The sequence below is a fragment of the Rutilus rutilus genome (genome assembly GCF_951802725.1).
Source record: "Rutilus rutilus genome assembly, chromosome: 9".
NCBI classification, from domain to species: Eukaryota; Metazoa; Chordata; class Actinopteri; order Cypriniformes; family Leuciscidae; genus Rutilus; species Rutilus rutilus.
The window spans coordinates 20,751,578-20,775,142 of record NC_140223.1 but is presented as its reverse complement, the minus strand read 5'-3'; the positions used below and the strand labels follow the sequence as shown (position 1 = coordinate 20,775,142).

At 38.6% G+C, this 23,565-nt stretch overlaps 1 protein-coding gene across 2 annotated transcripts in view; it reads left to right on the top strand.

Moving 5' to 3' along the window:
* dph1 (diphthamide biosynthesis 1) overlaps nucleotides 1–23,565 on the top strand; it is a 119,774-nt gene that overhangs the window by 83,608 nt on the left and 12,601 nt on the right. For both annotated transcript variants that reach the window (XM_084418285.1, XM_084418286.1), the window contains exons 6-10: nucleotides 160–281; nucleotides 3,889–3,957; nucleotides 6,398–6,554; nucleotides 10,177–10,277; nucleotides 19,015–19,093. In XM_084418285.1, coding sequence (XP_084274411.1) covers nucleotides 160–281; nucleotides 3,889–3,957; nucleotides 6,398–6,554; nucleotides 10,177–10,277; nucleotides 19,015–19,093 — 528 coding nt within the window. The remainder of the gene's footprint in view (nucleotides 1–159; nucleotides 282–3,888; nucleotides 3,958–6,397; nucleotides 6,555–10,176; nucleotides 10,278–19,014; nucleotides 19,094–23,565) is intronic.

Genomic DNA, 23,565 nt, shown 5'->3' with positions numbered 1-23,565 from the left:
GTTCAATACCCACAGGTATTAGGGGGTTGACGTGGAGCCTTTTTTTCAGCCCAGAACTGCCTTATCAGGAAAGGTGAAAACATGTAGAGCTTTTCCAGATTGGACAAGTGGAAAAGTTGCTTCCTTGGTCTCAGCATCCCTTTTCTTTTCTCTTCTCAGGCAGCCAGTGCCGAGCTAAAGCCAGATTACGAGGTGTTGGTACCTCAGTGTCGACCACTCTCTCCAGGGGAGATCCTCGGGTGCACCTCACCTCGTCTGGACAAGCATGTCAATGCTGTCATGTAAGGAAAAAAACTCTAGCCCATCTTGAGTATGTGTAGTACTAGTAACAATATGTTTGAGTGTGTGAGGACCTGCTATACCCTATGTTGTGGGGACTAAATGTCCCAACAAGGGTATTAATACAAGAAAAATACTTTGGTGGTGGTTCCCTTGAGGAACACATCTTATAAATCATACAAAGTGGTGTTTTTTAAAAATGTGAAAATGCAGAAAGTTTTCTGTGATGGGTAGGGTTAGAGGATAGAATAGTTTGTACAGTATAAAAATCATTATTTCTATGGAAAGTCCCCATAAAATATGGAAACCCAACGTGTGTGCGTGTGTGTTTACTACTCACTATTCCTAATGTGCGTGCACTAACTTGGATGGGTTAAATGCAGAGGACAAATTTCTAGTATGGGTCACCATACTTGGCCTTCACATGTCACTTATAACTTATAGTGCATGTTATTCTAAGGGGGAGATTTCTTTTCATGGGCATCAAAATGACCTTCACTTCCTTTGAAAAACCCTTTTCAGCTGATAATAATAAATAATGCTGAAAAATAATACTAACCAATAATATTATTTTCTACTTGTCAAAATTCAAAAAAATCTTGATGGATAACATCAAGACCCTCCCTACATTTTTACCTGCTGCATATTGTTTTTCTTTGAAATGTCACATTGCGCAAGTTAAATGCGTTTCGAATGCAGTTTCATGCTGTCATTAATGAGGAGCGTGTCAAGTGCTGTTGTAACACAGAGACGAGACATTAAGCAGCAGATATATATGTGTATGTGTGTGATCTATTATTCTCTGTATCACACAGCGGCCATGAGCAGCAAGCTCTGCTCTTGTGAGATAGAGGGAAACCTCATGTCTGTGTGTGTTTGTGTTTTCTGCGTCTTAATTCAGCATGCAGTCTTTGATGAATGTTGGGGTGTGTTTGAAGAGAGAGGAAGAGAATTGATGTGTGTTCTCTTTCATTTTCACCCATCACCTCTTCATCAGGGGGTCTGTCAACTTTTGACAGGCAAAAGTGGCCCTGTCACTGACCCCCAAAATGACACGGCTATTATGCAAATAGCCTTTTATAGACCATTTACTTTTTGCCCTCACCCTCTACAAATTAAAAACTTTCCCTGACACCCACGGTGTAGTAATGTGATGTTATATTGCAAAGCCAAATCGCCACCATATAATTAACAGCTTATTAAGCTTATACAGAGCTTGACTTTCTCACAAGAAGTAGATTACAGCTTTGTGTTGGAAAATTACACAGGTCTGTGGCCGATTGGCACCTTCATAAAGTCTCCGTTGAGTTGGGCGGATCATAAAGCGCCCAAATTTAATAAAATTTGACACATGCTACAGTTCTTCACGCAGACCTCTGGTTTCCACTTGGGATTTTTTTTCTGAAACAAGAGGCAACACCATCTCATTGTTAAAGGCATAATGAACTGAACTGTGGGTGAATGGGTTGGTGCTGTGAAAAGCAGTTTTTAGAACTGTAAATTGGGCCATTTCTAATCTTGTATTCTCAGTAGTGCCATCTCTGTGAAATGCATCAATTTGTGGCCGTTTAAGTTATACCATTAAAAGCTGAGCCGGGGAACCTCTTAGAGTTTAATGCCTCCGCCATAAATGCAATATTTGTAATAGAGGCCCTTGAAAGAGAGAGTGTGGTAATCAGGCAAAACTGGTGTGTTTAATTACAGCAACATATAAAACGAAAAATATGTGGAGGGGGAATTTTTTGGTGAATGACTGTGTCCAACAGCTAAAAAATGCTGCCTTTGCAAGTAGTACAGTATAAGGACATAGGAAGGCATCAGTTTTTGAAGGTGACATGGATATATATTTCACTGTGATATCACATATTTGTTTCCATGGTTGGTGGAAAAAATTTAAATGGCAACTGATAGAAGGAATCAACGTATAATTCCAATGCTACCTAGAAATGAGTTTTGTAGTCATGAAATATTCAGTATAATAAGCTCACTTGAACTTGTGGTTCTTAGCCAATGGGTCAGATTCAGGACCCACTAGGGGGCCTCAGCACACTTCCAAATGAGCTGCAAAATGACTTACTTTTTTTTTTTTTTATAAGACAAATCAAGTTTTAAAACTAAAATCTAAAAATATCAAAATTGAGACCTTCCACCGTTTCTACACCAGACGCGTTACGATCAGTAATGCTGTGTCTATACTGGATGCATTACGACAAATTCCCGACAGTAAACTGACGTCAAATTCCCGACAGTAAACCGATGCCCTGTTCTATTTCTGACGTGCTTAAAGTACTTGCGCTACTTCTGATACAAAGAACAAATGGATTTCGCGTCCAGTGTAGACAGCTTCTAGCTGTTGTGGCGCGATGCTACATTCAGTCCTTGAAGTGCCTGGAATTATGGAATTTAGTTATTTATTTCATTATTTCAATATATTACCACTCCTAATTTCTGTAAATAAGTTTGAAAAAAAGGATCTTTGTCAGTACAGCAGAAATATATTATAGCTTTCAAATATTGTCTTAGGGTTCAAAAAAGTTGGAAACCACTGTTTCTGATTATTTGTTGTGTAATGCTATGATATTGTGAAAATAGGGATGCATACATATTCAAATTCAGGTCGATACAGATAAGACAATATTTATTTTGATTTTAATGCTGTTAACCAATAAAAAACTTAAATGCTGTTCTGGTTTGTCTTTGATCTTTTTGAGTAATAAACATTTTTTGGCATCACAAAATGGATTTTCATTTTGTGATTTGCTAAAGATTGCATTTAACAGTGTCGATTAAATATTTTGTGTTTTTGAAGAATAACTTTTTTGAGTGTTAGATAATGGCAAAGATCATCTAAATGGAAAAATGGAAAAACTTTTAGATATACCATCTCTAACAATAAGTAAATAAAGAAAATTCAGTATCGGCCGATAACTTATATCTTGCATCACTGCTTTCTGTCTGAATCCAGTTTCCTTAGCAGGTTCAAGATGCAGCAAATCAGGATTTTAATGTTTGAGGGACAAGAAGAATGAACGCTATAGAGTGTTTTTCTGTCACTGTGTGTGTGCGAGAGTGAAGTACGGCAGGTTTAGCCTTTGTTCCGGTGGGCCCAGGGGGATACCACCCACAGTATGTTCCATAGAGTTTTATAAACGTGTCTTAATTAGCCTTTCTAATTGTGACTGCGTTCCCCAGGGCATCCATCAAGTTTGCCAGGTTAATCTATACTCCCATTACCTATGGCAGATCCTCTCCAGTCAGCACAGCCGAGTATAATTAGTGTGTTGAGTTGTGTTTGCATGCTGTCCGCGTCATGACCTAATCATATCACACAGGTTTATTTGTGGAGTTTCTGGATTGTAGCCCATCATCCTCCGTGGCTATGACTCGCTCTCCGGCTGGTTAATGTTGCCATGACTTCGAAGTGAGTAGGTCTTGCCCTGAATGCTTGCTGAATGTTAGAAGGGTGCTGCTCTGGAGTCCTCTAGGCCGAGACCCATTGGCCTTTATATTTTCCTAGACAAATCGCAGAGGGAGAATGGAGTTAGCAGAGTTTTATTCTTTCTGCCCACTCAGACTTTCTCTCTGATAGAGTTGTGTTTCTGTCTATAGCTATCTTGGGGATGGAAGGTTTCATTTGGAGTCCATCATGATTTCCAACCCAGAGATACCTGCCTACAGGTAAACCACTGTGCAATTGTATTGTGTGTTTTTTTTGTTTTTTTTGTTTTTACTAAAGCAAGCGTCATTACTACAGCTCATTGTCTTTAAGCTTTGATCTACAAATCCAGTGTTCCAGCCATACAAAAATGCACAAGGGTCATTCCGTGTCAACTCAACCAGATGTCCCCGGCTAAAATTTTTGATTCAGATCATTTTTGGTCGGGTGAAAGAAATACATAAGTGCAGAAGAAAGCCAAAATATTAAATGTCATGGATGTATATTCACTGAGTAATACACTATTTTGTGTCAAAATGACAATTTTCACCTGAGATTTGGAGACAACTTAGCCTGACGTCATCATACTCAGATTCTAGTCAGAATATGAGTCTGATACTGCTCCATTGGGCTTTAATTAAGGGGCATGTTTCAACAGAACCAGGAAAGAAAATGCCTCTGCACTCAATTGGATAGACCTACAACCAATCAGAGCAATGGAGTAAGAACAACGTATGTTCTTCATTAATCTTTCCGATCGACAAATGCCTTGATCGCGGTTCTCTGTTCCTCTTTTAACATTAATGCGCTGTCGATATCTTCTATAACAGACGCGATGGCGGAATCTACACATCTCAATTCTCCAGCAGCAGTCATCTTTGTTGTAAACGAATTCAACCCAAGCGCTCTTTGGTGACGTGGATGATTACGTTACTGTTGATCATCTGTCCATCATCGTATAAAGCCCGCCCTAACAATTTGATTGGTCCGAACAGCTCTGGTTCGAGCATAGTTGCTCCACAACGGATCAAGTCCAGACCGAACTTCCCGACCTCAAATGTTGTGGGCGGGGCTAAGTTCGGCTGGCATCCAGGCTAGAGACAACTTACAGGGGGTAAAATTTACTTTTAAAAAATGGCAGCATCATTATGTTATTTTTACACAGAGATTGGTAGGTCTTTTAGTGGGAAATGGGAAAAAGCACTTCTTGTTTTTTTGTGCCAAGTTTACATGTCTGTCACTCAAGAATTATTAAACATGCCGTAATATCCTTTTAGATTCTGGTTCTTAATAAACTTTTATTTTGGTATCTTCATTTTAAAGGACCTGTATGGTTCATTCCCAGAGATATGGAGATCTTAATGCAGCTCCATGAGTAAATTGGTCAATTTGTTCACATTTTCAGTGGTCAAAAACCAAATGCTTTGCATACAGTTGATTATTAATTTTTTTTTTTTTTTAAGAGGAATATTTGAACAACAAATAATTTGGAAACTAGAAATGTATCTTGTTTTTTTTTCTATCAGCACAATTGCATTGAACATACCTGTCTGAGTGACATAAATATTATTTTTCCAAAGTTGTCATGCCTGCAACTCTAAAAGTATTAAAATAAATATCCTTAATAGATAATTGATTCTAATTCTTAATAAAGTTTTCTTTTGGAAGCTTCATTGTCAAGGCCCTGTATGGTTCAATCCCATAGAAATGGGGATCTCATCTTGGTCAAAAACCAAATGTGGTTCACTTTGCACACAGCTGATACTTATTGCATTTAAAGAGGAATGTCTGAAGAATAAATAATATTGAAACTAGAAATGTATCTCGTTTCCCTCCATCAAAACAATTACATATAACATACCTATCAATCTAAAAGGATGTTAAGGTATCTTTAATGATTCTTGAGTTACAGACATGCAAACTTGGGGCAAAAAACACAAGAAGTATTTTTTCCCATTTTTGAACTTTCACCGTTGGCATATAATGAAACAACGATTGCTAAAGTCAACATATTTAACTAACAGACCTACAAATCTCTGTGTGGAAATAAAATCATGATGCTGCCATCTTTCTAAAGTCGTTTTTACCCCCTGTAAGTTGTCATTTTGACACCCCTCTATAAAATAGTGTATTAATAGTTTCATCACTATTTTCTTTGTCTTTCCAAAATAAGCAATTTGAGCCTGGGAAGTTTCCGAAATTTGGTTGATTTGACACGGAATGACCCACAATCCAGTCTCAGCTGGGACACAAAAATGATATAATATAATAAAATGATTACAATGATATAATTGTTATTGATGTTGAATCAAATTGTTTTATGTTAAAGTTTAATTTGAATGAATATTTTTGAATGTGTAAGGACAATGGAACATTTAGCTGACCTTTACATTTAGCTTTAGTTACAGGTAACTTAATATTGTATTTTTTATTTTTTTATTTTTTTTATTGCACGTTCACCTGGTGGACGATAAAATGGGAAATAAATCCCATAGACTTACATTGAATTAAGGATTCAAGGCCAAAATGTCATAGCAACTACCTAGCAACATACAACTGTCATGGTGGAGAGTTTTGCAACATTCTTCAGAAAATTTAAGAATCTAGTTATTCTTTCTTTTTGTTTTTATTTTTTTTGTATTTTATTGTTTGTAAATAATGTGTTGTCCTCCATATCTGCAGGTATGACCCATACAATAAAGTGTTTTCTCGAGAGTATTATGACCATGAGGCAATGCGGGCGACCAGACTGCAGGCCATAGAGAGAGCTCGCTCGGCCCAGAGATGGGGCCTCATCCTAGGCACCCTTGGCAGACAGGGAAACCCCAACATTTTGGAGGTAAGACCATCTGCTACCCTTTGTCATGCAATATGTTTTCTGTTAGTGTAAAAATGTCTGTCTTCCTTGCTCAGTTCAGTCTTGCACCTGCGCTGAACGAAACGCACACATAGCCTGCGGCATTTGGCCGAGAGGAGAGTTCACCAGGGGCATTAATCGATTGTTTTGGGAGGGGCAGGTCGCCTCCCTCTCTTCTTCCTCTTCTTCTTCTCCTTCAAATCCTCCTCTCTTTGTTCTCTGCCTCTTGTCATCTGTTCATTTGTATGTATTTGGATTTGGCTTTGTTTTGGCAGTTTTTTCTCCCTTTCTTGTCTCATCCTTTTTTAATTGGTATGCATAGAGAAGACGAGTGAGATGAATTCCGCACCTAGACAAACAGTGGATGGTGATTCTGGCGGCGAAGTCTGTAGTTCTCATCAAATGTTTTTTTTTTTATCCTGACGCTCATGCCTTATTCCTGTCGGAGTGCCTTTTAGATCAGTGGTTCGCAACTGGTGGGTCGCAACCTAAAATAAGCCGTAGGTCTGTTCTGACAAAGTTGTACACACTGCTTAAACAATGCTAAATTGAAATAATTAAATGCAAGTAAACATAATTGTGCTTAGTCAATAGCTTATCATTTTGGGGAGGAGAAAACTCATCCCATATCTTTTGTTGTTGTTGTAGTCAAAATCTATTATGATACAAATTCATTTGTAATTTAATAAAAGCAAACCAGATTTTTTTCATGGTAATATATAAATAATAATAAATACAAAAAAATGTAATTTAATACAATTATTTATTTATTTATTTAAAGACATTTATAGTACTATATTTGGTCATCAGATTTTGTAAAATCTAGGTCCTTTAGCAAAGCTATTTGAGAACCACTGTTTCAGAAAGTACTACAGAAAAGCACATCTGAATTTGAAAATCTGATTCTGGTGAAAAGAGGATTAAATCAAGTGAATTTATCTAAGATATGTCTCTGGGTTTATGTAACACATCCCTGCATATTCTGTATTTTTCATATAAAACATACTAGATTAACAGTGAAGTAATTTTATAAAATGTGTTTGGAGAAGAGGAGCGAAGTCTACTTCCCCTCCCTTCCCTTTTTTTTTCTTTTATTTATTTATTTTTTCATGGTTGTGCTTTGAAGCCGCCCGTTCACCTGAATGCCTCCTCACTGATGTCTGGAGGTTTTTGCTGGTAATATTTGTGGTCCACTGGGTTTCACACTTCAAAGTGTGTGGGGAGAGTCTGGTAATGCATCACTTTATCCTGAAGTGAGCAAGAATTGTGTTATTATTCACGTTCCTGCTGCCAGTCTCTGGGGAATGAATTAGCATTGATGGTTAATGAACAAATGAAAGGTGTATTAGCATGTCTTTATATATACACTCAGATTTGTTTCATATTGTAGTTGGGACCTCCTATGACTTCTGTTGTTCTTAAATTCGAGGTGAAGTGTTTATTTTTTTGCCACTCTTTGTACTTGTCAGTAATTTACTCAATTTAGAAACATGTTTTCCTATGAAGTCATAGACTTCCTATGTAGGTAAAATGATACCACAAGAGATCTGTGAAAGTGTAAATTATTCACACGGAATAAATTTGATTATATTCTTCCGACTTTTTACATGCTTTGACTTTTGACACTTTTTTCACTTAAATGTGGCTGCAAACTGGCAGTGAAAGGATATATGCAGGATTTTGCATAATATGAAAAACACTAACATGCTGCATTCTATTTTAGCTGAGAAAAATTAGAATATTATATAGAAAATCACAATATATTGGGACCACTTTGGTTATTTTGATGCAATTTTTTTTTATAATCTTTTGATATTGGATTTATCAAAATGAATAGTCATATTTCATACTGTATATTTTCAGTTATCAGCCATGACATTTTGGTGAGAATTTTCATTGGCTTCCTATATATGCCAAATTAAGCATAAACATTTTATCCCATTTATCTCTTTTTCTTACGAGTGCTCCATCTCGCCCCAGTCTTTAGTTCAGCTGTGACATTATCTTAGTGACGCCAAAGTAGAAATTGAATGGACATGGGAAAATGTCTTTGCGTGACAAACTGCAAGACAGTGAATCATCTCGATATCATTTTTAGCAGAGAGTCCGATAAGACAGGTCTTTTAAACAGGACAGCAGTGCTCTGTGCAGGCTTAGGCTAAAATTAAGCTGGATCATGATCAGATGATATGGGCTATGAGAAATGTTCAGTGATAAATCTCCTCAAAGTGTCCTACTGTTTATGAAATGTCATAAATGTTTATTTTGTAATGACTAGGAGAGCCAGAAAACACTCATAATACACTAAATTTCTAGATGCATCAATATTAGAATTCTGTCTGATACTGATAATTTATTGATTTCTGTCAGGACCACTATCGTCAAATACGATTGACATTTAGCATAGTTAGGATTGGCGGTACGGTTCCGTTCTGGGCGAGAACTCCCTGCGCATCCATGCAGCCTAGCATGTATAAGAGCAGGGAGAGCAGCAATAACCCCTCTTAGGGTAAACAGAACCAACATTAATGTACTGCAGATATCATTAATTCAAGATTTTAATGTACAACATAATTCGAGAATTTATTCTGATTCAAGGGGAATCAGAATGCCATACTGACTGGGCGAGAGGAGGAGCTGGGGAGGGTGGAGGGTAATTAGCTCCTGAGAAACACGATAGCTGCTGATAATACTGAAGGAGCTTATATATGTATACAGTGATAAGCGTTGTATTCCTATAGGTAGACGTGGATCAGCTGAGAGTCAGCTGATGCGAGCTTGACTAATGTGACCTGCCAGAACTGACGCTACGCTTGATAATTAAAATAGAAAATTCTTGTTATTACTTGATAAAATTCTATTTCTATTTTGTCTAAATAAATTTAAAACATTTACTCTACAAGTGAATTTAGCTATCACAAAGTTGTAATTCAATACAGTATTAAAAATGAATATTCATTTTGAGATTACATTTAACGGTGTTAATTATTAGTGTTTTTAAAGATAAACTTTAAGCAAGTGTTAGATCATTTAAATGTAAAAATAGAAGTGAGCATGAAATGTTAAATATACAATCCTATGTAAATAAATAAAAATAATCGATAACTATTATGGTACCAGTATATTGTGCATCCCTAATTCCGATTCATCTTAAAGGTGTTCAGTGGAGTTCAGGTTTCTGCGCAGAGCAAATAAATAAGTATAAATCAATCACTAATAAATCAAGGCAGCAAAACAAGGCCCCACATTATTAATGGAAAAAAAAATTCAAGCTAAACTGGCCATTGATGTTAGCAACACAGAACTGATGGTGGTTACTAAAGGGTTTACACAAGCTGTTTACACACGTTCAGAATCAGCGGTCCTGTGAAGATTTCTCATTAGGCGATAGGAAGTGGGTTTCTTGTTTTTCAGTAAATTTGGGAATACTTGGTTGTAATGATTTTCTGTTCTCTTTCCTCCTTCAATTCTTGATGTGGGCTGTTCTCGCTGACCTTGAGCTCTTTGCATGAAATTGTGTTGTTTTTATGTAAATATGTGTAACAATCAGTATTCTCTCTCTCTCTCTCTCTCTCTCTCTCTCTCTCTCTCTCTCTCTCTTTAGCACTTAGAGTCTCGTTTGGAGTCTTTAGGCCGTTCGTTCACGCGTGTGCTCCTGTCCGAGATCTTCCCTGGCAAGCTGGAGCTCCTGGCAGATGTGGACGCGTGAGTCTCTCCCCCATCTACATGCACACACTCATGCTCTCCATTTCACACAATTAAACATTAGCTCCTGTGCATCAGATTAAGAAGCTCCTCCATAAGGTGCACATTCATCTGAGTTTCAGCATACCCTGAGGACAAGGCAAGGGCCAGTAGAAATATCACTGACAAATATGTCAGACAGGGTCAAAGGTTTTGTTAGTGAGGAGCTCCTCTGTGGCATATGTCTTATTGCTGTGTGTGGTGGGCTTTGAGATTATTGAAGTTTTGTGGAACAAAAGAGTTTTGTATGGGCCTTCTGTTTCAGTATATGTACAAAATGCTGTAAGTCATTTTTGTTGATGTTTCACATGGTCATGGGAAACCTGGAAATATCAGAGAACTTTAAAATTGTCATTTGCAGGCTTTAAAAAGTAATGGGAATGAATGCAATCTTAATATAAAAAAATTTTTTCATAAAACATTCATATATACATTTAATTTATTAAATTATAATAATATAACACTGTTAATATAAAATAACAAAATTCTTTAAAATATTCCTTAATTTTTTCTTCTGTGGAACTGTTTTTGTCTGTATAATGAAAGTCGATGGGGTCCAAAACAGAATTGGACGCCACTGACTTTCATTAAATAGACATAAAAAAAAAAAAAATTCTTCAGAATATCTTCTTTTGTGTTGCACAGAAGAAAGAAATCTTTTAATTAATTAAATTATTAAAAATGTTGTTTATAAAACTGATCCCAAGAAATATGCTGATCACCTTGCACTGGATCCAATTCTTAAAATACTACAGTATACATTTTTATGTACAGTATAAAGGAGCATTTATTTTGTGTGTGAGAAAAAGTTGGCATGCTCTTATAAAGACTCCATAAATGTTTCCCAAACTGAATTGACCTTTAGGGAATCAGAACCACTTAAAGTACTTTTTTTTTTTTTTTTTTTTACTTTAATAGTTTGAACATGGAACGTGCCCATATTGACTCTTTTTTTCGAGGAAGCCCTGCATTGTACCCTCCTAGCCCCCACTGCCTGCCCTCTGCCTCTGGGGATTGGAGAGGGGCAAGATAGCCCCCCTAAAATGAAGGAGTGGGTGAACGAGGGACAGAAAGGTCTGAGAGAGAATGAGGAGGTGGTGGAGGAAGGTGTTGAGGCTGTTAAAAATGAAACGAGAGTGAAACAACTCCTAGAGAGAGAAAAGATCAACCGCCCCCATCTATCGTGCCGCTCTCACGCCACATGATTGACACCCCATATGTAATCGAAGCATAACCATGACCAGAGGAAAGTTACACCTCTATCTCTCCTCCTCTCATTTCCTCCATTAATGTCAGTCGCTTGTGCCATGACTGCTGCGGATTGGTGTCATCTTGGCAGAAATATGAGGATCTGAGCAGAGGAAGACATTTCAGTGCGTAACGTGAGTGTTGATTAATGCTGCAATGAATGTATATGACGTCCTGAAGAAGATAAGGAATGAAGCTCCAGTCTGCCAGCAGCCATCACTGTAATGAGAAGGTTAATCGAAATCTCCAGCATTGAATTACCAGACCAGACAGAAGTGGACCTAAATATGATGCCTGGTAGGGCTGCACAATTAATTGACAAATTAATGAATCACACACATGTCCACTGTGCGCAATGACAAGAAGTTAAAAATGAACGAGGTTTTCACTTCTGTTTGTGGTGGCGCACGAAAATGAACGCTAGACAGTCAAAAAGCTATGAAGCAAAGCGGTAATCGCCATCAAAACATTTTGTAACTGATTCACTACATTCAGTCTGCTTGCTTACAGCCCAGTATACACGAAAAGTGAATGATGCAACAAAACTAGAATGCCCCCATTATAGTCAGCAAAGCGTTGACTGTGTCTAGACAGCTTTGTTGATTACAATGAGATGGGAAACAAAGTAATTTTAATGTCAATTCCATTCATCAATTAGAATATCAAGGGAAATAATCAACAGCTATGATTGTTGTCAAACTGTGCAGCAGTAATGCCTAATTCAAGGCAGTCGGGTGTTTTCTAGCGTGGAGGAGGCCGTTTGTGGTGCCGTTGAGCTTGGAAATGTGGAAGCTAAACCAGCAGACCACAGCACTTGAAAATAGAATTCAACTTTAATACTCTGAGGTGTTTGTGGATGTTTTGGCTGGTGTGAAGTGTTTGACGTCTGCTAGGAGGGTAATTTCTGTTACACAGTGTCTTTTGAAATATTTAACCTCTGAAAAATTAATATGACTGTTTTGTAATATGTGGAAGTATATTAAATGGTAGACCAGATATTCAGAAACAGTGTTGACACGATGATACACTTAAAATGTAATAAGTAACTTATTTACTCATTGTCAAGAAATTTAGCAGGATGGAAATAAAGAGCTTGTTAATAAAGACATTACATAAGGATTGTCTTATGAGATTTTGATGGTATACTTTGAATACTGAATTTTTTACAGGATAGGATGTTAAGACAGACTGATACCTCAGGAAAAACCTACATTTTATTATATTTATTATATTTAAATTTTGACAGATAACATATTGTACTTTTGATAGTGATTAAAAAATAGATATTCCTTTTTAATAATAAAAAAAGATATTTCATATTTTTGACATGACTTACAAGACATACACTACCATTCAAAAGTTTGGGGTCAGGAAGATTTTTAAAATGTTTTTCAAACATTTTCAAACACCCAATCGTCTGCCTTGCCCACCCAATCAGAATTTTGTCACGGATAGTGTTTTTTTTTTAATGATTTGTCCTTTGATTAAAAACAGTCTGAGGCGGGCTGTGTTGAGAAGTTTGATGAAGGGCTGTAGAACGCCCCAACCAATCAGAAAATAACACCAGAAAATTGCTATATTTTTCTTTTGTTAGCTGAAAGGAATGATGTGGCATCAGAAAAGCAGAAAATGTTCTGCATAACAGGATTGGCCCAAAGGCCTGAAGGTGTATCTCAATAGAAACCCTTACGGAAATAAACCATGGTTTTACTACATTAACTGTAAAATGTAGTAAAAATGTAGTAAAACCATGTTTTACTACATGGTTTTTAACCATGGTATTTGTAGTAAAACCTTGGTTATAAAAACAATAATCAATCCGCCAAAAAATAACATGGTTGCTACACTTTTACTGTAATAAAACCATGGTTACATTTTGTAAGGAAATGCTAGAAAGAAATGTTGGGAGAGTGACCTGTTTGTTCCATCTCTCTCACAATTCAGATCAGCATCTTGCATCCATCATTTTGTTTGAGAGCAGACAACCTCTGGGCTGAGATTTACATCCAGGGAGGTCGTTCCAGACTGGGCCAGATACCTACATAAAATCTGACCAGTGGTGCAAAACAGTGTATATACACTTTCTGTGAGCATGGATTTTAGCTAAACTCAGAAACTGTGAGAGCTTTTGTGAGCCAGCCCACACTAAAGAATCGTGTTTCCACACAAGCACAGACACGATACCACATCAAAATTATACTACATTACATATCACATTATGTAACTGAAGCTATAAATGTTCAACCTAAACATTTCTAAACTTTGTTTGCCTTTTCAGCTTGCAGCTAGCTGACAAAGTAGCCTGATAGCTTAGCAAAATGCTAACAAGAAAAACATTTTGATTAGCTAAAAACAGTAATAATCTTGTAGCGTGACAGGTTCAGATTTTACAAACAGCTACTTTTTAGGATCCAAGGGAGTAGTATTTTGCACGGCACACTTTAACGGATTAGCTTTTACACTATTTTTACGCTAATTGTTGTTGTTGCTGTTAGCTGTTGAGGATTAGGGCAGAAACCTTTGATTACAATAGAAGAGATTTGATTTATCTCACTTTATCATGCCTAGTTAGGGCAAGGTTTAACAGCGACTGATTGAAAGTATAACCCTTTGAAGCCTACTGAATCATAATGGATTTTGAATTTCTATGGCCTGTAAGTTATCAACATGATCAAAACTTTGCTGAAAAACCTGTTGTACACAATCTACTAAATGCCTTCTATCGTCAGATTAATAGTTTATACTTTTTAAGCAAGTAAAAGGCCTTTTTAAGTTGGTGCTGCTTTCTAAAATTGGTACTAGTGTTTATTTGTTTTTGTTTTTTTGCTGTGCAATTCTTAATGATTTTTTTAAGTAAAATTGAGAATATTTTTGTTTTCTTAGTAATATTTTATGATGAACATTTACTGGTAACTGGACTGAAACTTTTTTAGGTTTATTTGATTATTACATTATTTTTTAGAAAAATCCTGTTTAAATGTATCAAATATGATACAACAAGCCTTTGAGGAATGTTTATTGCATCTCTCAATCATCGTGATATTGCATTTCATTATATGTTTTGCCCCCACAATAAAAAAAAAAAAAAGATCTTTGATCATAAACTAAGTATTTAAAAAGTATTTAAATATCATCTTACTGACACATTATTGGAAGATTTAGAGTGACAACTGATGCATGTCAACTGATCTCATTGATTACATTAAAAGCTGCAATGGCTAATTATCGGCATCTGCACCAAATTGCATTTTTTTTCTCAGTTTGGGCCTAAAAGTGCCTAAAAGACTAAAAGTGTATCAAATATAATACTCAACAGAAAAAGAAAAGAAAAAAACATTTGAAAAAGTAAAAAAAAAAAAATAATTGTAATGTTATTTCAAATGCCAGGCTTTACAAGGCAATTAGCTAACCTGTGTCTGCTTGCTCGCACATCTAAACCAAAGCCAGAGGTTGTCTTTAGAAAAACTTCAGAAAACGTTTCCTTGCAGCGTTCACCGGCATATATATGTGCCCTTTATTGTAAGCCTAATGTAATTACACATCTCTGTCGGCTTTAAGTGATGTTTGAAGGCACCGGTGCCTATTTCCCTGTGGATCGGAAAGGTTAATTGTGCTATTGTATGCTGCAGGTCGAGTGGCTAATTAAAATCCATTATTTCCACTCCGAGCGAGGAGAGGTGGCTGGGGCTTCTTCTCCCAGCATCAGGAAAACCCCCCTGCAGTCATCGCAGACCTCCCGTTCCTCTTCCTCCTTCAATTAGACTCTTTGATGTAAAGTCTCACCCCCCCCCACCTTCAGGCGACAGTTAGGGGATCAGCAGGAATGTGCCCTCATCAGGTCTGCCTTCACATGCTGATAGGGCCATTTCAGAGGAAGCAAAACAGGCATCATTACAAGTCTTTGACCTCTCCTCTCATCCACGGAGCTGAAGTGGATTGGGAGAATGGGCTTGATGCGGCCAGACGGAGGAGTGTGTCTCTGCCCGTATGGCTCCCTGCAGCGAGGGCTGTCTCAGGCGAGGGGACAGATGCTGGCTCTGAAAAGCCTGTAAATTGAATTTGGTGTCGTGCTGAGGTTACCGATGCAGCCTCAACCCTCCTGCGTATTTGAAATCCGATTCTGATGCAGATACTAAGTTGATATTTGCCTTTACCACCCAATTTTTATTTCTGTCTCTATTTCTCTGTCTGTCTTGAACTAGACTTCTAAGGAAGACGAACTTTCCAGCTATTATAATGAACAATGAAGTAAATTGTGTTCTGTCAGAATCCGTAGCATGTTTTGATTTGCTGTCAATGAAAATTTTTTTTTTTTTGTCCATTAGGTCCATTTTTTTGTCCATTAGATTATAGCATCTACCAGCCAAACTTTGAACCCTTGGTGTTGCCACACAAATACATGTGCACTAGTGCATTTTCGTTTTAAAACGCATAACTTTTGCTATGGTTACGCCTGGCATCACCACTACTCCGGAGTTTGCGACCCTTGAAAACAGAGAGTTTTGGAAACGCTGCAGACCTGAAAACTTGCATTTCAGTGTATATATACGGACCAAACCGGAGACTTTTGAAAATCCCTCATTCGCTCCCTGATTGGTTCTTCTGGATCATTGCATATCCTTCCCTGAATTGTCAAGCCCCTGTCATGACCATTACGGCAATAACAGATCAGTCTCGACGACAGTGTAAACAATAATATGGAGACTTTGTTGTCTTTTTTAGCAGCCATTGTGGAATTAAACTCTGCATTTTATAATACTGCAGCTGCCTACATATGCAAGAGGCAAGCTATTATTAGAGCAATCTGCAACAAATCTCATCAAGCGGTGCAAGCCCTGCATGAATGGTCATGTGACGTGTTTTCGTTCGTGTAGTGTGGACGGAGATCTTCTCTGAAACAGTGAAAATGCCAATAGGGACGAGAATTGTTTTCATTTTAAAATGCCATGTTAAAACGAAAACTCACTAGTGTGGACAGAGCCTAAGACTAGTGTTTAGTGTCAGATGGCCTTCTTATGCTTGCAAGTGCAACTGCCAAACATGACATCAAAAACTGTGGTTGGTCTTGTACAGCCCCTTCCTGTGGGCGATTTTTGGCCAGAGTTAACAATGTGGGGTAGACTTTATACCAAATATATAAATATATATATCAAATGTCTGACACTGTGAGACTAACCAAAATCCCACACACATTAGTCAAATAAGGCAGCTGTTGCTTGAGTCTGTTTAACTAAAACAAACTTGTGCCTATCGCTTAATCTTAATCTTCAAGGAAAGGGTTTCAGTAATGTACTGTCATTCATTCATTTACCTTTGGGGGTGTGTGGATCATTTGGCAACAGGCATACCATGATGGAACCCCTGGAGCAACTAAGGATTGAGAGTAACGCTCAAGGCTGAGATTAGAGGGGTCATGAGAACCAGTGGCAGTGGCAAACTTCTGTGGATTCACTAACAAGATTCAAACCAGCAACACTATGATTTGCATTATGGATCTATTACTCACTAAAACATTTTTAACCCAATTATAAGTGTTCGAAGTGAAGCTACAGTCAGTCCTGCCATTTGTTTAGCTATGTTTACGCCTGGTATTAAGATGTTTTGGTTTACACCTTAGAGGTAGTTCACTCACGGCTCTTCCTTGATTCCTTCTGCGCATCCTGGTGTATTTTATTTGTTTAATTGTTTGTCTGTGCACATGCATCAGTCATATTTCATAATGTCACAACCTCTTTATAGTGACTCAACAGCAAACCTGCTGCTAATGAAATAATTTGTTAAATACAGTAACAAACACACACATATAAATATAATTATAAAATATGTATAATATTTATATATGATATATAAATACATATATTTATATACCTGTATGAGATTTCCTTCTATTTTTTAATGCAAGAGTGCATCCTTTGTTAAAGCCTACTTATAGTACACTTTATGTGTTCTTGTCAGTTTCCCAAGTGTGGAGTTTAGCTGCAGGTGTGCGGAGTGAATGTTCTCTTACATTAGGCATCCGAATACCCACAATTCCTGCTCCAGTGCTTCTGTATTCATAACACACATTCTAAAGACAAATGCACTTTCTTTAGACACACTTTCGCTTTGCCTGCCAACGATCACTCATACTGTTCCTCATGTGACTCTCTGAGCCCTCCCTCACCTCTAATGTCACTGTTATTCTTTTCTGTCCTTCTGTCCTCTCTCTCTCTCTCTCTCTCTCTCTCTTTCTCTCTCTCTCTCTCTCTCTCTCTTTGCCGCCCAGTCTGGCTGCTATGTAGGGTAGCTCCGTGGAGACTAGGGCATTGCAGTGCCGTTGTTTTTGCTCACCTAACCTTTCTTATCGCTGCCTCTTTCTCACCTCAACCCTCTTTCCTTTTTTTTTCTCCTCTCCCCACTCTTTCTTTATTTTATTTGACTCCATGCTTGTCTAAATAATAATGCTTTGCAGGGAAGCTTTAGGGGAGTGCAGATTTACTCTCATATTTACAGAAGAGAGCATCAGCATTGCACATCAGTGCAGTTCATATTCACATTCACATTCGCCCTGCGAGCTGAACAGTGCTCTGCTTCCCCAAGTGTGTGTGTGGTTCTTGCTTTTCCTTCACATGTATCTTAAATAGTATGAGGCAATTTGATGTTGTTAAAAAAAAAAAAAAAACTTAACATTTGTTTTCAGTGATTCAAATAAAAGTGGAGCTTTTGTATATATTTAGTTCTCCAACTACTAACTGAAATCAGTATACTAAAACTTTAATACAAATAAATTAAGTCTGTAGAAATAAAAATAAAATAAAAAGATAATAAATTACTATAAAAAAAAATCTATAAATAATAAATAAATAATACTAAAATAACACATTTGATTTCATTTCGAAATATTTCATTATTTATTATCGATGGGTCTCAGTGGTTCATAATCTAGATTATCTATATGTGTTGTTTATAAACTAGTTTATTTTTGCATATTCATAATTAATGGTTACAATATGCAAATTACAGTGAACATGAAATCATAAATGCATTTGCTTTCTTAAACACGTTCCTGGTTCCTGGTTATTGTGATCAATTCATCAGTGCATATATATATTTACACTTATGTTTTCATCTCCAAAATGACTTGCATTCTGATGTCATTTTTGAACACTGTCTTCGACCAATCACAGTGAGGAGACCACACCCCCTTTCAGTTATAACAAAATTCCCCAAGGACACTTTATATATCATTCTTTATAACAAACCCACTCTGTAACTCTGTATTACTGTATTTACAAGTTTTAGTTGTTGAATGAAAAGCTCTGCATTTTGTACGCACTCTGAAATAATCACATAACTCAAGTCAAATGGTTTGCAAACATTTTAATTTTGACTACTTTGTTTAACAACTACTCTCTCTCTCTCTCCCTCTCTCTCTCTCTCTCTCTATATATATATATATATATATATATAGGTGGGTGCAGATTGCTTGCCCTCGCCTGTCCATCGACTGGGGAACGGCTTTCTCCAAACCCCTGCTGTCTCCATATGAGGTACTCAAGGCTTACATGCATGCACACAGCACAGTCCTCCATCTACTATACTTTACTATGAAAGAGAAGACAAAGACCTATACTGACCATAAGAAACTTAATCTCCCTTAACACAAGGAACACATAGCTGCACATCCACTGCAGGTGTTCACTTCTGTCCGTCAGTCGAAATGCTGCCAGCCATGTTTGTGATGTGTGTTTCTGGACATTTCTGAGTGCCTTGGGGACATAAATGCTCTGAATGCATTTGTGTACAACGTGTGTATGTGTTTGCGCTTGCAAACAAACATCTATGCACACACCTTCGTGCTATTTGAAGGAACAGGGTTTGTTTACTCACCATCTCTACTCCTCAGAGACAGGCGGGATGAGCTGGCCAGCTCAGGGTGGAACAGTAGCTCCTCCCACTGGCCGACTGGCTACAGCGCCTCTCCAAACATGTCTTTCTCTCTCACATCACCAGAAGCTTGTGCTCATCTTGATTCATGTCATGCCAAAACAGGACTTAGCCAGAATCACACACCAAGCGTTTTTCCTGGGATAGGTGTCTCGGTTAAATCCCTATTCCCCATTCCCAGATGCAAAACAAGAACATCTGGCGGGTTTTATCTGCAGATAGACCTCATTAGGATTCCTGTTTCTCTTTTCGCTTAGTCCACCAGGAATATCACAAGCATAATGTAGTGGTGGTCGACTGATATGGGATTTTCTGTGGCTGATACCAAAATCTATACTGATATCTTGAGATCGAGGTGTCCGATAGCCGTTTTAATGCTAATATGCGTGATATTTTTATTCACCAAGGATTCTTTGTTTACTGTGATTTTTGATAATATAATTTACATGTAACATTAAAGTAATGTTACAAATTACTTTACTTACTTTTTATTAATGCAAATAACACATGTAAAATTGTAAGTCATAACTAAAATATGTATTATAATTTCTAAAATGAATTATACATTAAGTAAATACAAAAAAAATAAAAATAATAATAATAATTCAGGTATAAATTGGAATAACTTTTGTTTTGCTTTATATTTATCAATAGGGTTCCAAAAAAAATATTAAGCAGCACAACTGTTTCCAAGTGAGGAGTCCATAAGGAGTAATGGCTGATGAAAATTCAGCTTTTAATCACAGAAATAAATTATATTTGAAAGTATATTAAAATAGAAAACTATTATTTTAAATTGTAATCATATTTTACAATATTGGTTTTTTTTTATGTTTTTGTTTTTATCAAATAAATGCAGGCCTGATGAGCATAAGAGACTTCCAAAAACATATAAAAAAGTAATGTTTCCAAACTGTAGGCTATATCACTAGCCACTGTCGCACTTCCCATGAGTTTGATTGAATTACAATCAAACAATTTCCACAACACCTTGACATCTCAATCTTAGATTCAGCCATCCATAATAATTGTTTGCCATGTGTCATCTCTATGTTCTTTATCCTGTTCTAAAGCCCTTTTCTGCTCATTTGCCAGATCAGATGTGACTCTTTCTTTGAAACTCTGCCTAAAGGTCAGAAGCTAGTGTTTAGTGTGAACTGTTCATTGAAGCTGCCAGCTGAGATTCTACTTCAGGCTCTGGTGTGCTTGTCCTCTTGTTGTTGTGCATCTGGGCCATTCATTTCTCTCTCTGTCCTGGTTAGAACCAGTTTGCTGTCTTTGTTCAAGACAGTAGTGCATGAAATAGCAACATGGGGTGTTGTGGCGCAATGGATAAGACACATGCCTTTGGTGTGAGAGACCCGGGTTCGAATCCACTGTGAGACACCAATGTGTCCCTGAGCAAGACACTTAACCCCTAGTTGCTCCAGAGGCGTGCGACCTCTGACATATATAGCAATTGTAAGTCGCTTTGGATAAAAGCGTCAGCTAAATGAATAAATGTAAATGTAAATGTAAATAGCCTTCATCTCTTAAAAGAAACATACTGATGAATTTCTTGAAATGTGTTGGTTTTGGTCAGTTTTAAAACTAAAATGTGAAATTGTGCAGTTACTTGAAAGAAATGAGACGATGTTTGGCTGTTTCCACACTTAACCATTCGCAACTCTGCCTATAAAAAGGTTTCTTGAGTGACAATCAGCACATTAGAAGGATTATTTAATACAAGGTTTACTTAGCAGACGGAAGTAATGACAACTAAAAATTGTCATATGAAAAAGAAAGGACACCCAATTGAATTCTATGGTTTTGCATATCAGGACATAATAAAAACCATCTGGTCCTAGGCAGGTCTTAAAATGAGATGAACAGCAACACATGACATATTACACCTATACATTATATTTACTTAAATTCATTATGTGCACTATCCATTGACAATGCTGTTGACTTCATTCTGCCACAAGAAGAATCTTCCACTTCTGTTAATCAGCCAAGCAGAAATGGTTCCCTATCAGTCAGTCACTCTCAACGTACGTCGGACTGACTAATAGGAATCTCGCTAGAGAGCCCAATCTACTTCGAGTGAAACTAAACGAGCCAATGCACATTGGCGTACAATCATTTGCATCAGCTCTTCAGCCACGCAGCGCAGGTATATAATGAGTAGCAGGTGCGATTGCACTTCAGCTTTTTGCTTCGGAGCCGAGCGTTTCGATGCTGTTTAATATACTGAGTGATCAAACAACGAGCAAGCTCTTCAGGAGGATCTCTCGTGTCTGGTGCGGGCGATACAGCGCGGCAGCGGGGTCGACTTTTTCTTTCTGTCTTTTGTTTTTGTTTTTGTGTTACTGAGCAAAACAAAAAGGCTGTTTTCACAGCTGGTAACGGTGCGCCAAGAGCGCTGAATAGCCGTTCTTAGGGCTGGTAAGACCGCCGTGAAGAGAGACACCACACGACAGGTTGCACATTTCCTGTCTGTGTCCACTGCAACCGTTCCCCTGCGTGCTTCAGTACCAAGGAGAGCATTCCCCTGAAAGAGCTTACATGGGTGTGAGTTACGTCTTTCTAAAGATGACATTCCACCTGTGTGCTTCTGGATGCGGTCGTCTCCTGTCCTCACTGACGGGGTTTTCGTGGGTGGTTCATGTTTTCGCACGGGAACATGACTACGTCGGCACGCCGGTTGACTCTTCTTTCTCCGGAAAGCTTGAGTCCCCTCTGTTGTTGGCCAGCTGCTGCTTGTGTGTAAAAGCACAGCTGCAGGTCTGCTCGACACTCTGGGAGATAAACGAGAGCGTCAGGTTGTGCCCTCCTCAGCGTGTCGTGTGCCGTCGAGTTGCCGGGCTTCAGCGCCGGTTGTCACGGCAACCCAGTGCTCGCTCTGCGCTCTAGGTGCTTGGTCCCCTTGTCTATTCTCCATTGTAGCGCCCTCCCTGGTGGCCACTAGGAGAGGTCAACTTCAGTAGAATAGCTTTGGGTGATCTGAGAGCTGAGGGCTTCTCTTTCGGGGAACCAACCCCCCAGGGCCCCTCCCTCTCTAGCACATCACAAGCTGTGCAGCTTCTGGATGGGATTGCTGGTCCTTCAAAAAAAAATAAAAAAATTGGAGTGAACCTAGCGTTTCATTCAGGGCTCCAGCTGAGGGCAGATGTCGATTGCTGCATCAAAAAGAGGGGCTGTTTCGTTCTGGAAATGAGGATGATGCGGAGTTCCCACTGTAATAGTGTGTGTACTTATGCTGAATCAGATTCAGTGCTGACAGCCATGCTTTCCTGGGTCTTTCTCGGATGTGCATTGAAAACTTAGAAGTATGGAGCTATATTGGTGCCAAAATATGGAACGCCACAAGTGCCAAATTCTGCATAAGTTTTTACCTCTCTCAATACCCTCAATGGTGGGGTGGCTGTGCCTCTGGCAGGCCACCTCTGCCCTGCATGCGAGGGCAAGGCACTCTTATTGCACGAGGGTAGTTCTGAGCCAGGATTGAGTTGCGCTTGTCGACTGACCGTGCTCAAGTCACAGCGCAGGCCCTCGATGTCCACCTTGGTGGTCCAGAAGCGCACCTGGCTGTCCTTGCAGAGGTGCGTGAGGTCGTCAAAGTACACTTTCTCGATGCTCCCATCTCACAAGGTGGCCTTTTCAGCAACACTGTTAAGAAGAGCAGTTCTCTGCAGTCAGCAGCAGACTGAAGTGCCTCCCCCGACGTACCTCCTGAGTGCCTCGTGGGCCACTCCTCAGTCTACAGTCGGTGCTGAACTGCTTGAACACGTTCAAAGGCAGGACAGCGGTCCCACTGAAATTCTCTCAGAGGCTCCTGGGGCATATGGCAGCGGCAGCAGCGGTAACTCCGCTCGGGCTGCCCCATATGAGACCGCTTCGGCACTGGCTTCGCGGCCGAGTCCCGAGATGGACGTGGCATCACGGCACTCACCGGGTGACAATCACACCAGCGTGCCACCAGACCTTCAGCCCGTGGTCAGACCCCTCGTTCCTGCGGGCAAGAGTGCCCTTGGAACAGGTGTCCAGGCATGCTGTGGTTTTCACAGATGCCTCTGCCATTGGCTGGGGTGCC